General features: G+C 35.9%; 1 protein-coding gene across 1 annotated transcript in view; it reads left to right on the top strand.

The window, feature by feature from the left end:
- LOC131937166 (ankyrin repeat domain-containing protein 27) overlaps positions 1-14,374 on the top strand; it is an 86,161-nt gene extending 71,787 nt beyond the window's left edge. Inside the window, exon 27 of the mRNA XM_059294371.1 lies at positions 12,246-14,374. Coding sequence (XP_059150354.1) covers positions 12,246-14,080 — 1,835 coding nt within the window. The 3' untranslated portion in view covers positions 14,081-14,374. The remainder of the gene's footprint in view (positions 1-12,245) is intronic.
- Positions 14,375-19,527: the final 5,153 nt, after the last annotated feature.

Below are 19,527 nucleotides of genomic sequence, written 5' to 3'. Positions count from 1 at the left end.
ACTAAAAAGTAGAAAATAAATTATACACTATTATTTAAATTACTATAAAGAAAAGCGTGAGTCACTTTAGTACCGATTGGATACCTTTACTAATATTTGAGAAGAGACCCACGCTTTTCTTTATAGTAATTTAAATAATAGTGTATAATTTATTTTCTACTTTTTAGTGCATCATTACATAAAAGCTTGTTATTAAAACGTTTTTTTATGAATTTTTTTTTTCAGTACTTTACATGTTTTATTTACAATAGAGTTACATGACTAAAAACCATTGCGCGCCTACTGAACATCACGTTCAGTAGGCGCGCAATGGTTTTTGAACGCAGCCATTACGTGATGGCGCAGCTATTGAAGGTGATGACGCGTGTGGTGTGGTTGGCTAGACATGCCTACTAATTCGGTCCAAATTTTTTATTAATTCATAAAAAATTAATTAGGCATCCAATTAAGTCAAATTTAGTTTCAGATTGCATTGTCTTCATGTCTTGACCCACGTGCCAAGTGTGAATCGTATCGGTCAAGTAGAAGTTTCCGAATTTTCACTCCTGCGTTTCGGTCTAGACAGTCTGACGACTGACGAGGAAGTGAGTTAAATAAAAGCTTGTAAAAAATTCATAAAATACGTTTTAATAACAAGCTTTTATGTAATGATGCACTAAAAAGTAGAAAATAAATTATAGACTACTATTTAAAGAACTATAAAGAAAAGCGTGGGTGTCTTCCTTAACATTAGTAAAGGTATCCAATAGATACTAAAGTGACCCACGCTTTTCTTTATAGTTATTTAAATAATAGTGTATAATTTATTTTCTACTTTTTAGTGCATCATTACATAAAAGCTTGTTATTAAAACGTTTTTTTATGAATTTTTTTTTTCAGTACTTTACATGTTTTATTTACAATAGAGTTACATGACTAAAAACCATTGCGCGCCTACTGAACATCACGTTCAGTAGGCGCGCAATGGTTTTTGAACGCAGCCATTACGTGATGGCGCAGCTATTGAAGGTGATGACGCGTGTGGTGTGGTTGGCTAGACATGCCTACTAATTCGGTCCAAATTTTTATTAATTCATAAAAAATTAATTAGGCATCCAATTAAGTCAAATTTAGTTTCAGATTGCATTGTCTTCATGTCTTGACCCACGTGCCAACTGTGAATCGTATCGGTCAAGTAGAACTGTCCGAATTTTCACTCCTGCGTTTCCGTCTAGACAGACTGACGACAGACTGACGAGGAAGTGAGTTAAATAAAAGCTTGTAAAAATACACCTTGTTTATTGCCCTTAAGATGCATTGTCCTTTTTAAAATAATAATTAAAAAATTAGTATTTTCACACAAAGAAAAAAGTCCGAGTTTTAAAGTGTAGTCTGCAGCAGTTTGCGCTACAATTTCGACCCAACCTAACAGAATGGCCCCCAACAAACTCGCTTTTACCATAATATGCTATTTTACTGATCAGACAGAAATCTTAAAATCATCGATAATTATTTTTTCTTTGATCCAATTATTCTAGGCAAGATGTTTTGCAATGACGGAAAAGTCCCTGATCTCTTAGAGAAGCGTAACGTTTAACTACAAAGAACTAGTTACGACATAACTTATTAACAAAATTGGTTGGAATAATCGTACATTACGCGTTAATATATTTAGTTTCTTTTCTAAATGTAAAAGATGTATCTAATCTTCTACTCGAAAATCGAGTGTAAATCATTCTGATTTCAGTTGGAGGAAAAGCGCCCCCCCCCCCCCATCTTGCAAAAAGTTTGAATACGGTTTTTGCAGGGGTTTTTATTTTACGGTTACTTAATGGAGACAAGCGAGTTGACGAGATTCCTTCCATAGTGTTGTTGACATGGAATAAAAACGTGCTTTTTAGATTTAGACCGTAAAAAAAAATAAAAAATTAAAACTTAAGCCTAAAATTAATTTAGAAATTTTATATTTTTAGAATAAATGCTATAAAAGTTGCAAATCCAGAGAACTTGAAAATAATTTGTTGAGTTTAAGGCTACATTTCTATTTATTTTCATCAAGCCTAAGTTATAACCGGATGTTTCACTTTCGTAAGACAAATATTGATTGGCTGTACAGTAACTTAGTGATCGATAACTATTTGTTTACAAAACTTTGCAGATCAAGTTTTTAAATAACAATGCAAATTTAAAACCCCATGACCTAGTTTTCTATTTTTAGCTTACAATGTGTACAATAAAATTTATGTCGGCCTATCCAATAGCAGGATGCCATTGTTTATGTCGCCATTACACGTGAAAACCAAATTGTTTTTGCTTTTTTTTTTAATTTTTATTTAGTTACCGAAAATATTAAAAACATCAAATACGTCCAATCTTTAGTAAAGTCCGAAAAAAACCAGACAGACAGGATTTTATAACCATATTAATTTTAACTACGTCGTGCAAGATTTTTAAATTAATTTATGCACCTCTCAAATACCTTTGAGACTTTTCTCGCTTGTGTCCATTAAAGTAGAAAACAGTAAAAGTAGTATGTAACAGCTTTGCATAATTTAATACTGCGGCTTAAAAATGAATGAGCTGTTCAACTTTTTTTGAATAAAGTTGACGTGGATTGTAATGACTGACGAGAAGCCGCGTTGGTTGTTAACAGTCTTTATTATGTACAGACGCCATGATGCAAAGAGAGAGGAAGAGAGAGAGCAAGTGGCCAGAGACCACTATATATAGATAACAACATGTAAGGGACATCACTCAAGATAACAATATAAATATAATACTAATACAGAGAGTGAGTTCCCTTGACCTCACAATTAACTCAATCTATTACATCCCTTTACCCTTAGAACACAATAACACATCTCTCAATAGAACAATTGATAGTATCCTAAAATCACCAATTATATTGCAACATGAACACTATGGTAGATTACATCCTTACAAACAATGCACAATATGCTACAACATAATCAAAATACAAAACAATAATGTCAAAGTCCTTTTGACCTTTAGAATCATAGGTCTAACTTATTTGGGACTTTGATTGTCCTGCTTGACCTTCTCAGTGGCTTCTGATTTGGTGACTCAAGATTCTGACCATCTGGATTCTCTATCTCAGGAGGTCTAGGATTTAAATCATTAACTCCAGAATTTACATTTTCTGACTCTAGACAACTTGATTCACTCATATCAACAGAACTTGGTTGTGGAACAAACTGAGTTGGTGTGAACTGATCAGACTTGGTGGGATTGACAGATTCACACTTATTATCTGCACAAGTTATTTTTAACTTTATAAGGCACAGGTCCTGTACATTGAACAATTTGACCTGGTATCCATTTTCCTTTTTCCCATAATTTCTTAGATACACATTCTCATTAACACCAAATTCTCTTTCAATGAATGTTTGTCATGATTTAATTTTTTAATTGGCATCTGAAAGTATTATGCTATTATTCAGATCCTTAACTGGCATAGATTTCTTTGATTGATCAATTTCCTCAGGTAATCTGATAGTGCTTTTTGGTAACCAAACATACTGTTTAAAAGTAATATCCTGGACAATATCACTTTGCAACTGTGATCCAGTATTTGAAGTGGGTGTATTCAATGGCAAAAATCTTTGCTCTTTTCTTTTGATGTTACCCTTTTAGTTTCTGTAAGTGCTAATGATGTTAGCAAAGTTGTTTTATGATCACATTCCTTCTTACTTAAAGCATTTGAAATTGCCATATCACCATAATCATTTATTAAGTTACAAATACTTTGTTTAGGTAGCTCTGACTGATAATGGACTGCATCTTCTCCATCTTTTATATTATCTTCACAAAGGGTTTTAATTTCTTATTTTATATGGCTTTAAGTCATCATTCACAGACTCTTCAGGCCAACCATTCTTACAGTACTCATATACTTTTATTAAGCACTCATCTTTTTGTGTTTCTCTTTTAATATCATTCACATTTATATTGGAGTTATCCATGATAGTGAAGAGAACAAATACATCTTCTGGTACATAGCTCAGGCTTTGGTTTTTTAAAGGTAATCTACTAAGACTATCTGCACTATTCTCAGATCCAGGTTTGTATTTCAATTCATAATTGTATGCAGTTAGTGTGATAGCCCATCTTTGAATCCTTGGTGAGGCATGCTCAGGTAGGGTTTTGTTTTCTCCAAATAAACCTAGCAATGGTTTATGATCTGTAAAGATGGTGAACTTCCTACCAAACAGAAACTTATGAAATTTCTTAACACCAAAAATGATGCCTAAGCCTTCCCTATCTAACTGAGAATAATTTTTCTCAGCCTGGTTCAAAGATCTACTGGCAAAAGCAATGGGTCTGTCACCCTTCTCATCCATGTGGGACAAGACTGCTCCTACACCATCTGGTGAAGCATCACATGTCAATACAAGTCTTTTCCCTGGGTCATAGTGAGTTAGTAAGGTGTCAGCAGACAAAGCCTCTTTTGCTGTGTTAAAAGCAGCTTCTTGTTGTTTACCCCAGTGCCAAGTTGCATTTTTCTGTAGCAGCTTGTACAGTGGTGATAGTTTACCAGACAGATTTCCTATGAACTTTGCATAGTAATTTATCAAGCCCAAAAAAGCTCTTAGTTGTTGGGTATTTTCAGGTTTGGGTGCTTCTTTAATGGCTTTTGTTTTCTCAGGTTGAGGTCTGATGCCTTGTTTGCTCAATATATAATCAAGAAAACTAATTTCTGTCAACATGAATTGACATTTATCTTTGTTTATCTTTAAACCTTTTTCACCAACAATTTTCAATACTTTATCAAGTGTTTTAAGATGTTCAGTGTCATTCTTACCAGTTATGTACACATTGTCAAAGTAAACACAAACATTTGGAATATCCTTAAAAATACTGTCCATGACAGCTTGGAAAATTCCAGGGCTAGATGATATGCCAAAACATAGTCTTTCATATTGGTAGAGTCCTTTATGTGTGTTTATTGTCGTATAGACTTTTGAATCTGGATGCAGTTCTAGTTGAGTGTAAGCATGACTAAAGTCTAATTCAGTGAATTTGTCTCCTCCTGCCAAATTCAAAGAGATTTCCTCAATGTTAGGTATAGGGTACCTATTTAGCTCTATTTGCTTATTCAGTGTAGTTTTATAATCTCCACAAATTCTTATAGAACCATCCTTCTTTAACACTGGCACAATGGGTGTCGCCCAATCGGAATAGTCTACCTTCTTTATAATGCCATTAGATTCTAATCTGCTTAGCTCATTTTCAATTTTATTCCTCATTGCATAAGGTGGAACTCTAGCTTTGCAGTATCTTGGATTTGTATCTTTAATGCTTAACTTCACTGTTCTATCATTTAGTAATCCAGAGTTACCAAAAACACATTTATTTTCAGATATTACTTTATCTAGTGAAGTAAGACTAGATTCTTTTACATTCTTCAATGAACAAATACTCTCCCAATTTAACTTAAGATCACTTAACCAGTTCCTACCTAGTAATGGCGGTCCATTTCCTTCAACCACAAGAAGAGGAAGTTTAACACTTTGACCATTATAACTTACATGAACCATACACTCTCCTATTACCGGAACATTGTCACCAGTGTATGTTGTTAGACACTTGTGACACGGCTGTAGAGACACTGATCCTCCTGTGACAGCGTCAAAATCTTTCTTTGTTATGACTGTTAGAGATGCTCCAGTGTCAAGTTGGAAGCTGATGCTCTTACCGTTGATATTAACTTGTACATTGATGGGAGCATGACTTATTGATTTAACAGAGAACAGGCTGAAATCCGGCTGCGAATCAGTTTGAGAATTTTCACAGGTAGAGTGGTTCATTGGTTGGGTTAGGTAGTCTTGGTGAGAGTTAACATAGTGCTGCTTTTGGTTGCGGTACTGTCTTGACTGGCTAGATTTAGCAACAGACGAAGACTTTGCGAAGCAGGCCTTGGCAATGTGACCTTGCTTACTGCACTTATAACAAGTTGCAGACTTGAACTTGCACCGATGAGATGCATGGGGACCCTTGCATCGATGACATTTTTGATAATTATTACTAGATTTAGATCTAGGATTTGAACGAGCAGGCTGTTTAGCATAAGTTGGAATGCTCTGATGGGGTTGATGTTTATTGACTAACCTGCTGTTTACTGCATGGATCTCTGAAGGTGCTAAAGATCTCGCCGCATCTGATGACTGCTGGAATGACATTGCAAGTTGTATTGCTTTTTCCAATTTTAGATCTGACTCGAGCAGCAACTTTCTTTGAATATCAGGGCTGTTTACACCTGTCACAAACTTTTCACATAATCTGTCAGACAGCGTGTCTCCGAATTCACAAAATCTACTTAAATGACGTAAAGCAGCAACATATTCTGATATTGACTCGTTTGGTTGACGAGTCCTACTGTCAAATCTAGCTCTACATAAAAACTTTGATGGGGTAGGCGCATGGTGGTCTGTTAGCAATTTGCTCAGCTCGTTAAAGCTCTTGGTAGTTAGACTAGCTGGTGCGCATAAGTCTTTTAGTAGCCTAAATTGTTGAGGCCCTATGACTGTTAACAAAACAGCTCTCTTTTTGGCTTCTATCGTCACGTCGTTAGCTTCTAGGTAAAAGCTTAACCTCTCTAGGTAATCTTGAATGATTTCATCATTCGCATCAAATTCTTTTATTTGGCCATACAGCGCCATAATTCTAGAAATAATTAGCTAATAAGCTCTAGCAAACCTCTTTTTTGCGTAAGTAGGTGCTCTTTCTAGTAGATGTTTATCCTTCGTCGCCAAATGACGTGGATTGTAATGACTGACGAGAAGCCGCGTTGGTTGTTAACAGTCTTTATTATGTACAGACGCCATGATGCAAAGAGAGAGGAAGAGAGAGAGCAAGTGGCCAGAGACCACTATATATAGATAACAACATGTAAGGGACATCACTCAAGATAACAATATAAATATAATACTAATACAGAGAGTGAGTTCCCTTGACCTCACAATTAACTCAATCTATTACAAAAGTATTTACTAATCCACGCCTTCACAAACAGAAGGGTTGGAGTGGCACCAATCGCAAATTTTATAGAGCAAACAATCAATGTATTTCTAACGTTTTAATGGAATAGACATGTCTTCCCGACCTAACTGAATTTTATAACGCCATACCTGGACAACACCGCTACGCCTCTGTTTAAATCGTTTGTTTTTAATGTTATTGCGACATGAAAACATTCCATCAGTTTAATAATAGAAAGAATATCCAGCATATGACTAATTTGGTTAAATATACAGTTTAATGTTGTTTTCATGAAAAATATGTTACGGATTTAGAATAATCCCGGTCCGTAATTAAAATATCTTAATTGAAAAATTGATGTATCGGTGCACAGTCAAGTTAGGACTTAACGAGGAATTCGGGATTTAGACAAAACTGCAATAAGTGTTATGATGTTGTAGAAAGGTAATCTGGGTTTCTAATCCTTAAAGTAATTATGAGAAATAAATTCATGTAATCAAAGTAATAATGTATCGGTGAACACAACAAACACACACTAACACAGGAGATTATTTTATAAGGAACAATGTCCTTTACTAATGCTAGGGCTTTGTTCCTCGTCATTTATTCAGGCTTTGTTGATGTAAAAACTAAATGTGTTGTAGATTACAGACATGCTAGTGAAGATTGGGGCTAAAGTTGATGTAAAAACTAAATGTGTTGTAGATTACAGACATGTTGGTGAAGGCCGGGGCTAAAGTTGATGTAAAAACTAAATGTGTTGTAGATTACAGACATGCTAGTGAAGATTGGAGCTAAAGTTGATGTAAAAACTAATTGTGTTGTAGATTACAGACATGCTGGTGAAGGCCGGGGCTAAAGTTGATGTAAAAACTAAATGTGTTGTAGATTACAGACATGTTGTTGAAGGCCGGAGCTAAAGTTGATGTAAAAACTAATTGTGTTGTAGATTACAGACATGCTGTTGAAGGCCGGGGCTAAAGTTGATGTAAAAACTAAATGTGTTGTAGATTACAGACATGTTGTTGAAGGCCGGAGCTAAAGTTGATGTAAAAACTAATTGTGTTGTAGATTACAGACATGTTGTTGAAGGCCGGGGCTAAAGTTGATGTAAAAACTAAATGTGTTGTAGATTACAGACATGCTGGTGAAGATTGGGGCTAAAGTTGATGTAAAAACTAAATGTGTTGTAGATTACAGACATGCTGGTGAAGATTGGAGCTAAAGTTGATGTAAAAGCTAAATGTGTTGTAGATTACAGACATGCTGGTGAAGGCCGGAGCTAAAGTTGATGTAAAAACTAAATGTGTTGTAGATTACAGACATGCTGGTGAAGGCCGGAGCTAAAGTTGATGTAAAAACTAAATGTGTTGTAGATTACAGACATGCTGGTGAAGGCCAGAGCTAAAGTTGATTTAAAAACTAAATGTGTTGTAGATTACAGACATGCTGGTGAAGGCCAGAGCTAAAGTTGATGTATAAACTAAATGTGTTGTAGATTACAGACATGCTGGTGAAGGCCAGAGCTAAAGTTGATGTAAAAACTAAATGTGTTGTAGATTACAGACATGCTGGTGAAGATTGGGGCTAAAGTTGATGTAAAAACTAAATGTGTTGTAGATTACAGACATGCTGGTGAAGGCCAGAGCTAAAGTTGATGTAAAAACTAAATGTGTTGTAGATTACAGACATGCTGGTGAAGGCCAGAGCTAAAGTTGATGTATAAACTAAATGTGTTGTAGATTACAGACATACTGGTGAAGGCCAGAGCTAAAGTTGATGTATAAACTAAATGTGTTGTAGATTACAGACATGATGGTGAAGGCCGGAGCTAAAGTTGATGTAAAAACTAAATGTGTTGTAGATTACAGACATGCTAGTGAAGATTGGAGCTAAAGTTGATGTAAAAACTAATTGTGTTGTAGATTACAGACATGCTGGTGAAGGCCGGGGCTAAAGTTGATGTAAAAACTAAATGTGTTGTAGATTACAGACATGCTAGTGAAGATTGGGGCTAAAGTTGATGTAAAAACTAATTGTGTTGTAGATTACAGACATGTTGTTGAAGGCCGGGGCTAAAGTTGATGTAAAAACTAAATGTGTTGTAGATTACAGACATGCTGGTGAAGATTGGGGCTAAAGTTGATGTAAAAACTAAATGTGTTGTAGATTACAGACATGCTGGTGAAGATTGGAGCTAAAGTTGATGTAAAAACTAAATGTGTTGTAGATTACAGACATGCTGGTGAAGGCCGGAGCTAAAGTTGATGTAAAAACTAAATGTGTTGTAGATTACAGACATGCTGGTGAAGATTGGGACTAAAGTTGATGTAAAAACTAAATGTGTTGTAGATTACAGACATGCTGGTGAAGATTGGGGCTAAAGTTGATGTAAAAACTAAATGTGTTGTAGATTACAGACATGTTGTTGAAGGCCGGAGCTAAAGTTGATGTAAAAACTAAATGTGTTGTAGATTACAGACATGTTGTTGAAGGCCGGAGCTAAAGTTGATGTAAAAACTAAATGTGTTGTAGATTACAGACATGCTGGTGAAGGCCAGAGCTAAAGTTGATGTAAAAACTAAATGTGTTGTAGATTACAGACATGCTGGTGAAGGCCAGAGCTAAAGTTGATGTAAAAACTAAATGTGTTGTAGATTACAGACATGCTGGTGAAGGCCAGAGCTAAAGTTGATGTAAAAACTAAATGTGTTGTAGATTACAGACATGCTGGTGAAGATTGGGGCTAAAGTTGATGTAAAAACTAAATGTGTTGTAGATTACAGACATGCTGGTGAAGGCCGGAGCTAAAGTTGATGTAAAAACTAAATGTGTTGTAGATTACAGACATGCTGGTGAAGGCCGGAGCTAAAGTTGATGTAAAAACTAAATGTGTTGTAGATTACAGACATGCTGGTGAAGGCCAGAGCTAAAGTTGATTTAAAAACTAAATGTGTTATAGATTACAGACATGCTGGTGAAGGCCAGAGCTAAAGTTGATGTATAAACTAAATGTGTTGTAGATTACAGACATGCTGGTGAAGGCCAGAGCTAAAGTTGATGTAAAAACTAAATGTGTTGTAGATTACAGACATGCTGGTGAAGATTGGGGCTAAAGTTGATGTAAAAACTAAATGTGTTGTAGATTACAGACATGCTGGTGAAGATTGGGACTAAAGTTGATGTAAAAACTAAATGTGTTGTAGATTACAGACATGCTGGTGAAGATTGGGGCTAAAGTTGATGTAAAAACTAAATGTGTTGTAGATTACAGACATGCTGGTGAAGATTGGGGCTAAAGTTGATGTAAAAACTAAATGTGTTGTAGATTACAGACATGCTGGTGAAGATTGGGGCTAAAGTTGATGTAAAAACTAAATGTGTTGTAGATTACAGACATGCTGGTGAAGATTGAGGCTAAAGTTGATGTAAAAACTAAATGTGTTGTAGATTACAGACATGCTGGTGAAGGCCGGGGCTAAAGTTGATGTAAAAACTAAATGTGTTGTAGATTACAGACATGCTGGTGAAGATTGGGACTAAAGTTGATGTAAAAACTAAATGTGTTGTAGATTACAGACATGCTGGTGAAGATTGGGGCTAAAGTTGATGTAAAAACTAAATGTGTTGTAGATTACAGACATGCTGGTGAAGATTGGGGCTAAAGTTGATGTAAAAACTAAATGTGTTGTAGATTACAGACATGCTGGTGAAGGCCGGAGCTAAAGTTGATGTAAAAACTAAATGTGTTGTAGATTACAGACATGTTGTTGAAGGCCGGGGCTAAAGTTGATGTAAAAACTAAATGTGTTGTAGATTACAGACATGCTGGTGAAGGCCGGAGCTAAAGTTGATGTCCAAGAGATGAATGGGGACACACCCCTGTTGATTGCTGCCAGCAATGGCTTTCTCAATGGGGTACAGATTCTTGTTAAGGTGGGTTCTTCAGAGGGCTTAACTCTTGTCAACATCATCTCATCAGAGCATTGTTAACTCCCTTTGTTTAGTTAGCTCATCATTGTTAGCTCCCTTTGTTTAGTCAGCTCATCAGAGCATTGTTACCTCCCTTTGTCTAGTCAGCACATCAGAGAATCTTTAGCTCCCTTTGTCTAGTCAGCTCATCATTGTTGGCTCCCTTTGTTTAGTCAGCTCATCATTGTTACCTCCCTTTGTCTAGTCAGCTCATCAGAGCATTGTTAACTCCCTTTGTCTAGTCAGCTCATCATTGTTAGCTCCCTTTGTCTAGTCAGCTCATCATCGTTAGCTCCCTTTGTCTAGTTAGCTCATCATTGTTAACTCCCTCTGTCTAGTTAGCCCTCCATCTCTACAAGGGTGCGAACAACACTTGTTAACAATTCACTTTGGTGGGAACATGTCCATTGTTGATCTTTTACATTAAATATTTTAATGTAACAATTAATAGACTTATTTTTGTACAGAGTTTTCTGTTATAGAAATAATTATTTCCAGTCCGGTGCTAGTTTGAATGTAACAAACCATAAAGGGAACACAGCCTTACATGAGGCAGCCAAATGTGACCAGGGTGACACCGTGACCATTCTGCTACATGCAGGAGCTGACACCAGAATTGTCAACAAGCAAGGGAAACTACCCATAGATTTGACTGTTGTATGTTCACATTTCAAACTATTGCTTTTAATTTTTAACACCATTTAAAATATTTTTATTGTAGGATATTTTGCTATGTAATGTTGCTACTCAAAAAAAATATTTTAAAAATATCAATGTTGATTATGAGAGAGTTAATATTTTGCTAAGGTGCTACACAAAAAATTATTTTAAAATATCAATGTTGATTAAAAGAGAGTTAATGACTTGACTCATTAGGACCCAGCACTGCATGCCTTGATTGATACAGCCACATTCAAGCTCAATGAGACAAAATCACAGAACAGCAACATCAACAACCAGCAGAACAATGCCTCAGGTAATACAGCATTCAAGGGGTCCCTACAATTATGTGAACTGTGTAGTTTTTCTTCTATTGTATGGACATTATCAGAGATAGTGAATATTTCTTATGAGATCTTATTACTATCAATCAAAAAAATATTTTATTATAATTTTCACTTAACAGCTGTAAAGATATAGCAACATAAATAAATAATATGTGTTTGTTAATCTCAAAAATCAAGTTAAATGGTTAATAACTAATTATGTCTAAGTTCATAATTGTTCAATATTTAAACTTTTTAATTAGTGTATTTAAATTTGTAACACACCAACAAAATGTTTTGGTGTTCCAGAGAATAAACACCAGATCAGCATTAAAGAGTTGTTTGCAGCGTTTGAAGAAACTGACCTCCACACCCTGCAGCGGCTGACCGCTTCCATCCGCTCGTTTGACCCTAAGGCCAGCCTACGCAGGACTGTCACGCGGGACAAGAGCTACCCCAAGCTGGACGTCATACGGCGCAGCCATTCCATTCTGTCTTTCAACCATGGCTCACTCAGGAAAACAAAGTCAGTGGACAAGGCTGACCCCTTGTATATCTACTCACTGTTTCAGTCTCAAAGTTTGGACCAGATCTCCAACTCAGGTTCTGCTAGTGATGGAAATCTTACTCCAATGGGAGATAATTCAAAGTTTCAAACTTTTTCAAGTCAGTTACCAGACCTGTTTTCTCATCAGATGGAGATCAGTGAAAAAGAGAATTGTTTACAAACTTGTACTAAGTTGTCCTGTGAAAATTCACTTTCCAATGACCAAATGCCTTCGTTAATGGGAGATAACTCTCAAAATAAAGCAGTTGCTGAATCAGCTACTGAACCTGACCAACATAAACCCACTGCAAATTGTAGTGATTTTGTTTGCAAGGGAGGTAATTCATCCAACAACTATAATTCCAACACAGTAGCTGAACCTGAGGCTAATGGGGACAATTCTGGCAGTGCAAATAACTTTTCTACTGGAGTTGCCAGTCATGAGACAAGTCCTAGGCAAGTTAGAGAACATGAGGAGGTACCAGCTGGGCCGTCAGCCGCTGCTGATCACTGCTCGGATGGAGATCTCTTGTGTGAAAATATTGGTGTAGGAGGCAGCAGGGATATTTCTAATGAACTAAGCAAATACAATGTGGAAGTCTCTGATTTTCAGGCTTCATTGAATATCAAAACTAATGCAGGTGATTGTGATGAAGAATTAGACAAAGGCAGGATAAAAGGGGAGTTTATTTTAGAAAGTGATCAAAAAAGCTTAATTCGTATTAGAGCATTAGCTAATGGCATTGTGAAGTCAATATTGAAAGCCAGCATTGCAGAGGTTTCTGGGTTAACACCAGACGCGGCAGTTGATTTGAATTCAAATAACAATTGTACCAAGTTTTTCCTCCAGCATTCTTGCACTGTGGAGGCTGACCCCACACCAGGTGCCGTGCCGAGTTCAGTGCCAGATGGGCAGGTGAAACCACAGACTTTCATGGAAACTTGTCACACCTGTCCATCCCACCTGCAAAAACAAGCATCATTGGAATCTGAAGTATTGGCCAATGGTGTTGAGGTTAGCGAGCAACAGCTCCACAATGATGTGGCCACTACACAGGCCATCAATGATGTGGCCACTACACAGAAGGCCAACAATGATGTGGCCACTACACAGGCCAACAATGATGTGGCCACTACACAAAAGGCCAACAATGATGTGGTCACTACACAGAAGGCCAACAATGATGTGGCCACTACACAGGCCATCAATGATGTGGCCACTACACAAAAGGCCAACAATGATGTGGCCACTACACAGGCCAACAATGATGTGGCCACTATACAGAAGGCCAACAATGATGTGGTCACTACACAGAAGGCCAACAATGATGTGGCCACTACACAGGCCATCAATGATGTGGCCACTACACAGGCCATGAATGATGTGGCCACTACACAGAAGGCCAACAATGATGTGGCCACTACACAGGCCAACAATGATGTGGCCACTATACAGAAGGCCAACAATGATGTGGTTACTACACAAAAGGCCAACGATGATGTAGCTAAAATCATTTGTGACCCGGAATCATTTTTTGATGATTCTGACCCAGATACAAGTCAGAGTGATGAGGCTCACAGCCATGTTGAAAGCTAAAGGAACTCTTCTGTGTAGGAGAATACAAGTTCTGTTGTTTAATCCCCAACAACACTGTGTTACTAACACATATCTTAAGCATTGTGTACACAGGGCAATACTCTGTTTATACTGAAATATGTTGTAAATTATATCACTGTAGAGAGAGAGAGAGATGTATTCTCAAAAAGAATATACCTTATTTATATAAAGCTAGTATCTGTTATCAAGATACGAATAAAACTTTGATCAATGTTATTTTACTTGTTTTTGTTTCATCACTCAAACACTCTTGTCACCCAAACACCCAGGTCACATCACCCAAACACCCAGGTCACATCACCCAAACACCCAGGTCACCCAAACACCTAGGTCACCCAAACACCCAGGTCACCCAAACACCCAGTTCACATCACCCAAACACCCACATCACCCAAACACCCAGTTCACATCACCCAAACGCCCAGGTCACATCACCCAAACGCCCAGGTCACATCACCCAAACACCCAGGTCACATCACCCAAACACCCAGGTCACATCACCCAAACACCCAGGTCACCCAAACACCCAGGTCACCCAAATACCCAGGTCACATCACCCAAACACCCAGGTCACATCACCCAAACACCCAGGTCACATCACCCAAACACCCAGGTCACCCAAACACCCAGGTCACCCAAACACCCAGTTCACATCACCCAAACACCCAGGTCACATCACCCAAACACCCAGGTCACCCAAACACCCAGGTCACATCACCCAAACACCCAGGTCACATCACCCAAACACCCAGGTCACATCACCCAAACACCCAGGTCACATCACCCAAACACCCAGGTCACCCAAACACTCAGTTCACCCAAACACCCAGGTCACATCACCCAAACACCCAGGTCACTTCACCCAAACACCCAGGTCACATCACCCAAACACCCAGGTAACCTAAACACCTAGGTCAACCAAACACCTGGGTCACTTCATCTAAACACCCAGGTCACCCAAACACCTAGCTCACATTTTGCTACTGTAAATCAGATTGCAACTTTTTTTCTTTGTGGTAAAACTATGCAACAATTTACATTTTTAAAAAAAAAAAATTCGGAATTTACTTTTTTGTATTGTTTTTTAAATCTTTAAATTTTTTAAAAATAAGTTTATGTTTTTTGGAAATATTTATTTATCAGAATGCGACTTAATATTTTTGGGATTTTTATGTTTTTGGACAAAGCATTAAAAAGGTAAAAAATCAAAATGAATATAGAACCTGCCAAAAATGTGTTCTATTGCATCTATTCCTATTAACTGCTAGTGCAAAGGTCTAATTTTACCTACTTTGACTAAGAAAGTATTGGACTATTAATCAAAATTTCTTTATACTCGTTTACTACAAATAAATAATGTGGCACTAATTAATATGGTTGTGAGACAGTATAATTAATCAATTTACCTAAACTAATTATAATTTCATTTATAACTGATCTGGTTACATTTACTTTTATATATATATATATATATATATATATATATATATATATATATTATGTATATATATATATATATATATATATATATATATATATATATATATATGTATATGTATGTGTATATATATATATATATATATTAATGTGAAATCACATTTTATTTCAGAATAATCTGATAAGAGTTAAGAATTTTGAAATTTAATGTTTAATATTGTTGATCAATCAGATGAAAGTGCTGTCCTTCGGCTAAATACAGAACTGGGGTTGCTGATCTTTGCAGAATTATTTTCAACAAAACACTATCCTATTGTTTGATTCTTGTGATACATGTTTACACTTTTTATATATCCAGTGCCTGATTGTTGTTTTATCATGTAAAGGAATGTTACTGTAATTTTAAATGAAGGTGAATGACTATAAAAATGTGATTTGTTTGTGTCAAAGGTAACACATTTGTGTTAGAATTTAAGTCAGATCCTGCCGCACCTGCTACACAGTCCAACAAAGAGTTAAAATAATGTATGGAAATAATGTGTCACTCCTTACCTACCTCTTTATTTTATTCTGGTATGGATTACATTGAGCTATACAGATGTACATGAATTAGTAAAAAAAATTACTTTTTGTTATTTATTAAGATGTTAATAATAACAGATGTACATGAATTAGTAAAAAAATTAACTTTTTGTTAATTATTAAGATGTTAATAATAGTTAATATATTCTTTTCTATAGAAACATGAAACCACCCGAAAAGAAATTGAATATTCCATAATTTTTTTTCAAAATTTGTATTGATTAACATTACAAAATCACAATTTTTATTATTTTACTTTTTGACAATTAATTTTTATCAGCAGTTTGTTTTTTAAATTCAGATTTAAAAATATAAGTTGAAAACAAAAACAGTTATGTGGCTATTGCTAAAATCCTTGTTATTAAAAAAGTCATGCTGTATGTAATTAAAATGCTATTTCAAAATTAAAATAATTGTTTTTACTTACTATGTAGCAAATATTGTAATCGTGCTGAAAAACACAAACGAAAAACAAACACAACACTCATAACATAAACACAACTTAAATGCAAACATAAACGCATAGTGCTCACAGTTTAGCCCATGGTGAAAAATCGCACCCTATCCAAGCGCCGGTGGATGCGCCTGATTCAGTGAATGACTATAAAAACCCCAGCTTGTCAGCAAACGGAAACTTAGATTAATAATTAGTAAATAGTAGGTTCAGTGTATAAAATAAATAAAAGGCAGTATTTAAAATATCCGTGTTTTACCTACCATCAGTGGCGTAGCGAGGTCGGGTGTCACCCCCCCCCCCCCCCAGAGGCGTAGCGACCCTTCCCGGGGACAAATTTTCGATTTGCACTCCCCCCCCCCTCAAGTTTTCGATTTGCACCCCCCCCCCCTCGAACTTTCGATTTGCACCCCCCCCTCAAGTTTTTCTCTATATATTTTGCTATTTTTTGCCTTGGTGTCACCCCCCTAAATGGTGTCACCCGGTGCGGTCCGCACCCCACGCCCCCCTCCCTCGCTACGCCCCTGCCTACCATATTGCACTTTATCAATTCATGCATTTTTTTTCAGTACATTAAATTTTAAAAATTTACAATAGAGTTTCATGACTAAAACCATTGCGCACATAATGAACGTGATGACACGTGTATAACAGTGCGGAATAGTTGATTAAAAATTATAATTAGTAAACATGACGTTTAGTGAATAAAATAAATAAAATATAGCCTTTTATCAATCCATGCAAATTATAATATTCCAACAATAATGTCCTCTTACAATAATTTCCTCTGCAGATTTGTATTCACATTTAGCTAATTATATTATTCCAACAATAATTCCTTCTTGGGGATTTTGCATTCACATTTTTGTATTAGCGTGAGTTAAGTTTATTTTTAAATTACCTCCCTTGGCAAAAAACCAAAACAGTTTAATTAATTAATTAATTAGATCGACCCTAATATTAAAATGTAGCCACTTTTTCTAGGAATCAAAACGAAAATGTTATTTTAAATTGGTCCGTTTAATATGTTTTAGCAATTTGCGTGTATTTAAAATGTTCTTTACGTTATAGAAAAGAGTTAAAACAGTGGCAACTATAAAATACATTTAAGTCGTTATATAAACAAACCCTTCTCTATGACTATTAATAAGACACCGATGCATGTGAAAAGCACGATTATGTGATATGTATACTTTTATGGTTCCAAAATCTATAGCGATGACGGAATGGCTGGCAAACTACCAGCAGCGTTATTATATTATAGATTCGAGAAAGTTTAGGGGAGATCACTCCCGCTTTATTTTTTTGTGTGTCACACAATTGATGTAGAAAACAAATTAGTCCGTAATACCGTAACATTCTTTATTTCGACTGTATATACTTCAGCTCTTTATATTATTACCTATCATGTTTGCGCACTTTTTGGATCGGCGCATAACGCAGGCTGTTTAGAGAGAGAGGGGGGGGGGACAAAATCTGACAAAAATTATTTTTTTTTGCACCTTGATAGACTAGTGGCTATGTAAAAACAAAACAAAAAAACCAATCGATTGCAACAGTGATTGTTCTACAGTAACTAAAACACACTGTTGCATAGAGAGAGAAAACTACATACGTTGTAGTATGAAAAATAGGCAAATCTTCAAACCACTTTCATAACTTATTCTCTTCTTTAAATAGTCTAATCGGGGTGCCGATAATACTAATTTAAAAAGTTTTTTTTAATCGAATTAAAACTAAAAACGACTAAGCTATAAGTAGAAATTATAATTCCAAATTAATAGAATAAATAAAAATAAAATAAAGAAGAACGCGGGAAATCATTACACGTATCAAGTTTCCATGATTCATAACACTTATTTTGAAATTTCATCAACCTAGCTGTAACGGTACTCAAGCTATCGTGTTTACAGACACACACACACACAGACACACATCCACACACACACATACACACACACACAGACAGACGGACAAGATTGCAAAACTATGTTTTTCCGACACAGGGAGCTGTAAAACGTCGAGATTTGTAAAAATGTCTATTTTTTTTTAATTTATTTTTTGCAGGATTACAACTCAAGACTTTCTCTAAAACTTCGTATATACGAGAAAGTAAAAAATGCAAATTGTAACACTTTAAAAGACACAACAAAAATACAGTTTCCTGTTTTAAACTAAAACTTTTATTACTTAATATTAAATTGTCTAGTTACTTTTCAAACAACTTCTGGAATTGGATGTTTAATATAATGGGTAGTCACCGCAACCCATATCCGTGCACGCAATTTCACCCATGGAACACGAACAGTCGTTGCAATCGGACATAAAGTAGTCCCCATTTTTATATGTCTGTGAATTTCAATAATTTCAATCACAAACATTTTATACATTAAATATAAATAAATGTTGTTTAATGGCAAAAGTTAATACAACATAAATTTCCTTATAGTGACTGAAACGTCACAGACCTAACTCAATCACTATTTCAAGCGTCTTACAATTAGGTCTACCTGAAAACCGAACTTTTATACAAATATAAAACATCCACACTCGATAACAGCTATTAATAAATATAACGATTTATTTAAAATCTTACAACTTTGAACAACTAGCACTTAAACATATTAACCGACACAAAAGAAGATATGAATATGGTCTTCACATATACAGGGAAGATAATTCAAAATGGTTTGTTTACAATCGAGAAGGGAGAATGCTGAGCTGTGGTTAATATCACATACACTGTCTTTCAGCCAAAATTTACTCTACTCCAAGCTATTGTTATTTTTAATTTCTCATATACAGAGTATAGAAGTATTACTCAACGTCATACCAAGTTGGTATATGGGGGACCAAAAAAACATAAGGACTAGGCAAAACGCGAAAAAAAAAACTTACGACTCCATTGACCTCGCATACAGGGTCGGGTAATCGAGGGCACGATATACGATAG

This window comes from Physella acuta, unplaced genomic scaffold (assembly GCF_028476545.2).
Source record: "Physella acuta isolate Inbredline_101_S28 unplaced genomic scaffold, ASM2847654v3 ptg000201l, whole genome shotgun sequence".
Lineage (NCBI taxonomy): Eukaryota > Metazoa > Mollusca > Gastropoda > Physidae > Physella > Physella acuta.
This window is presented reverse-complemented; position numbering and strand designations above follow the sequence as displayed.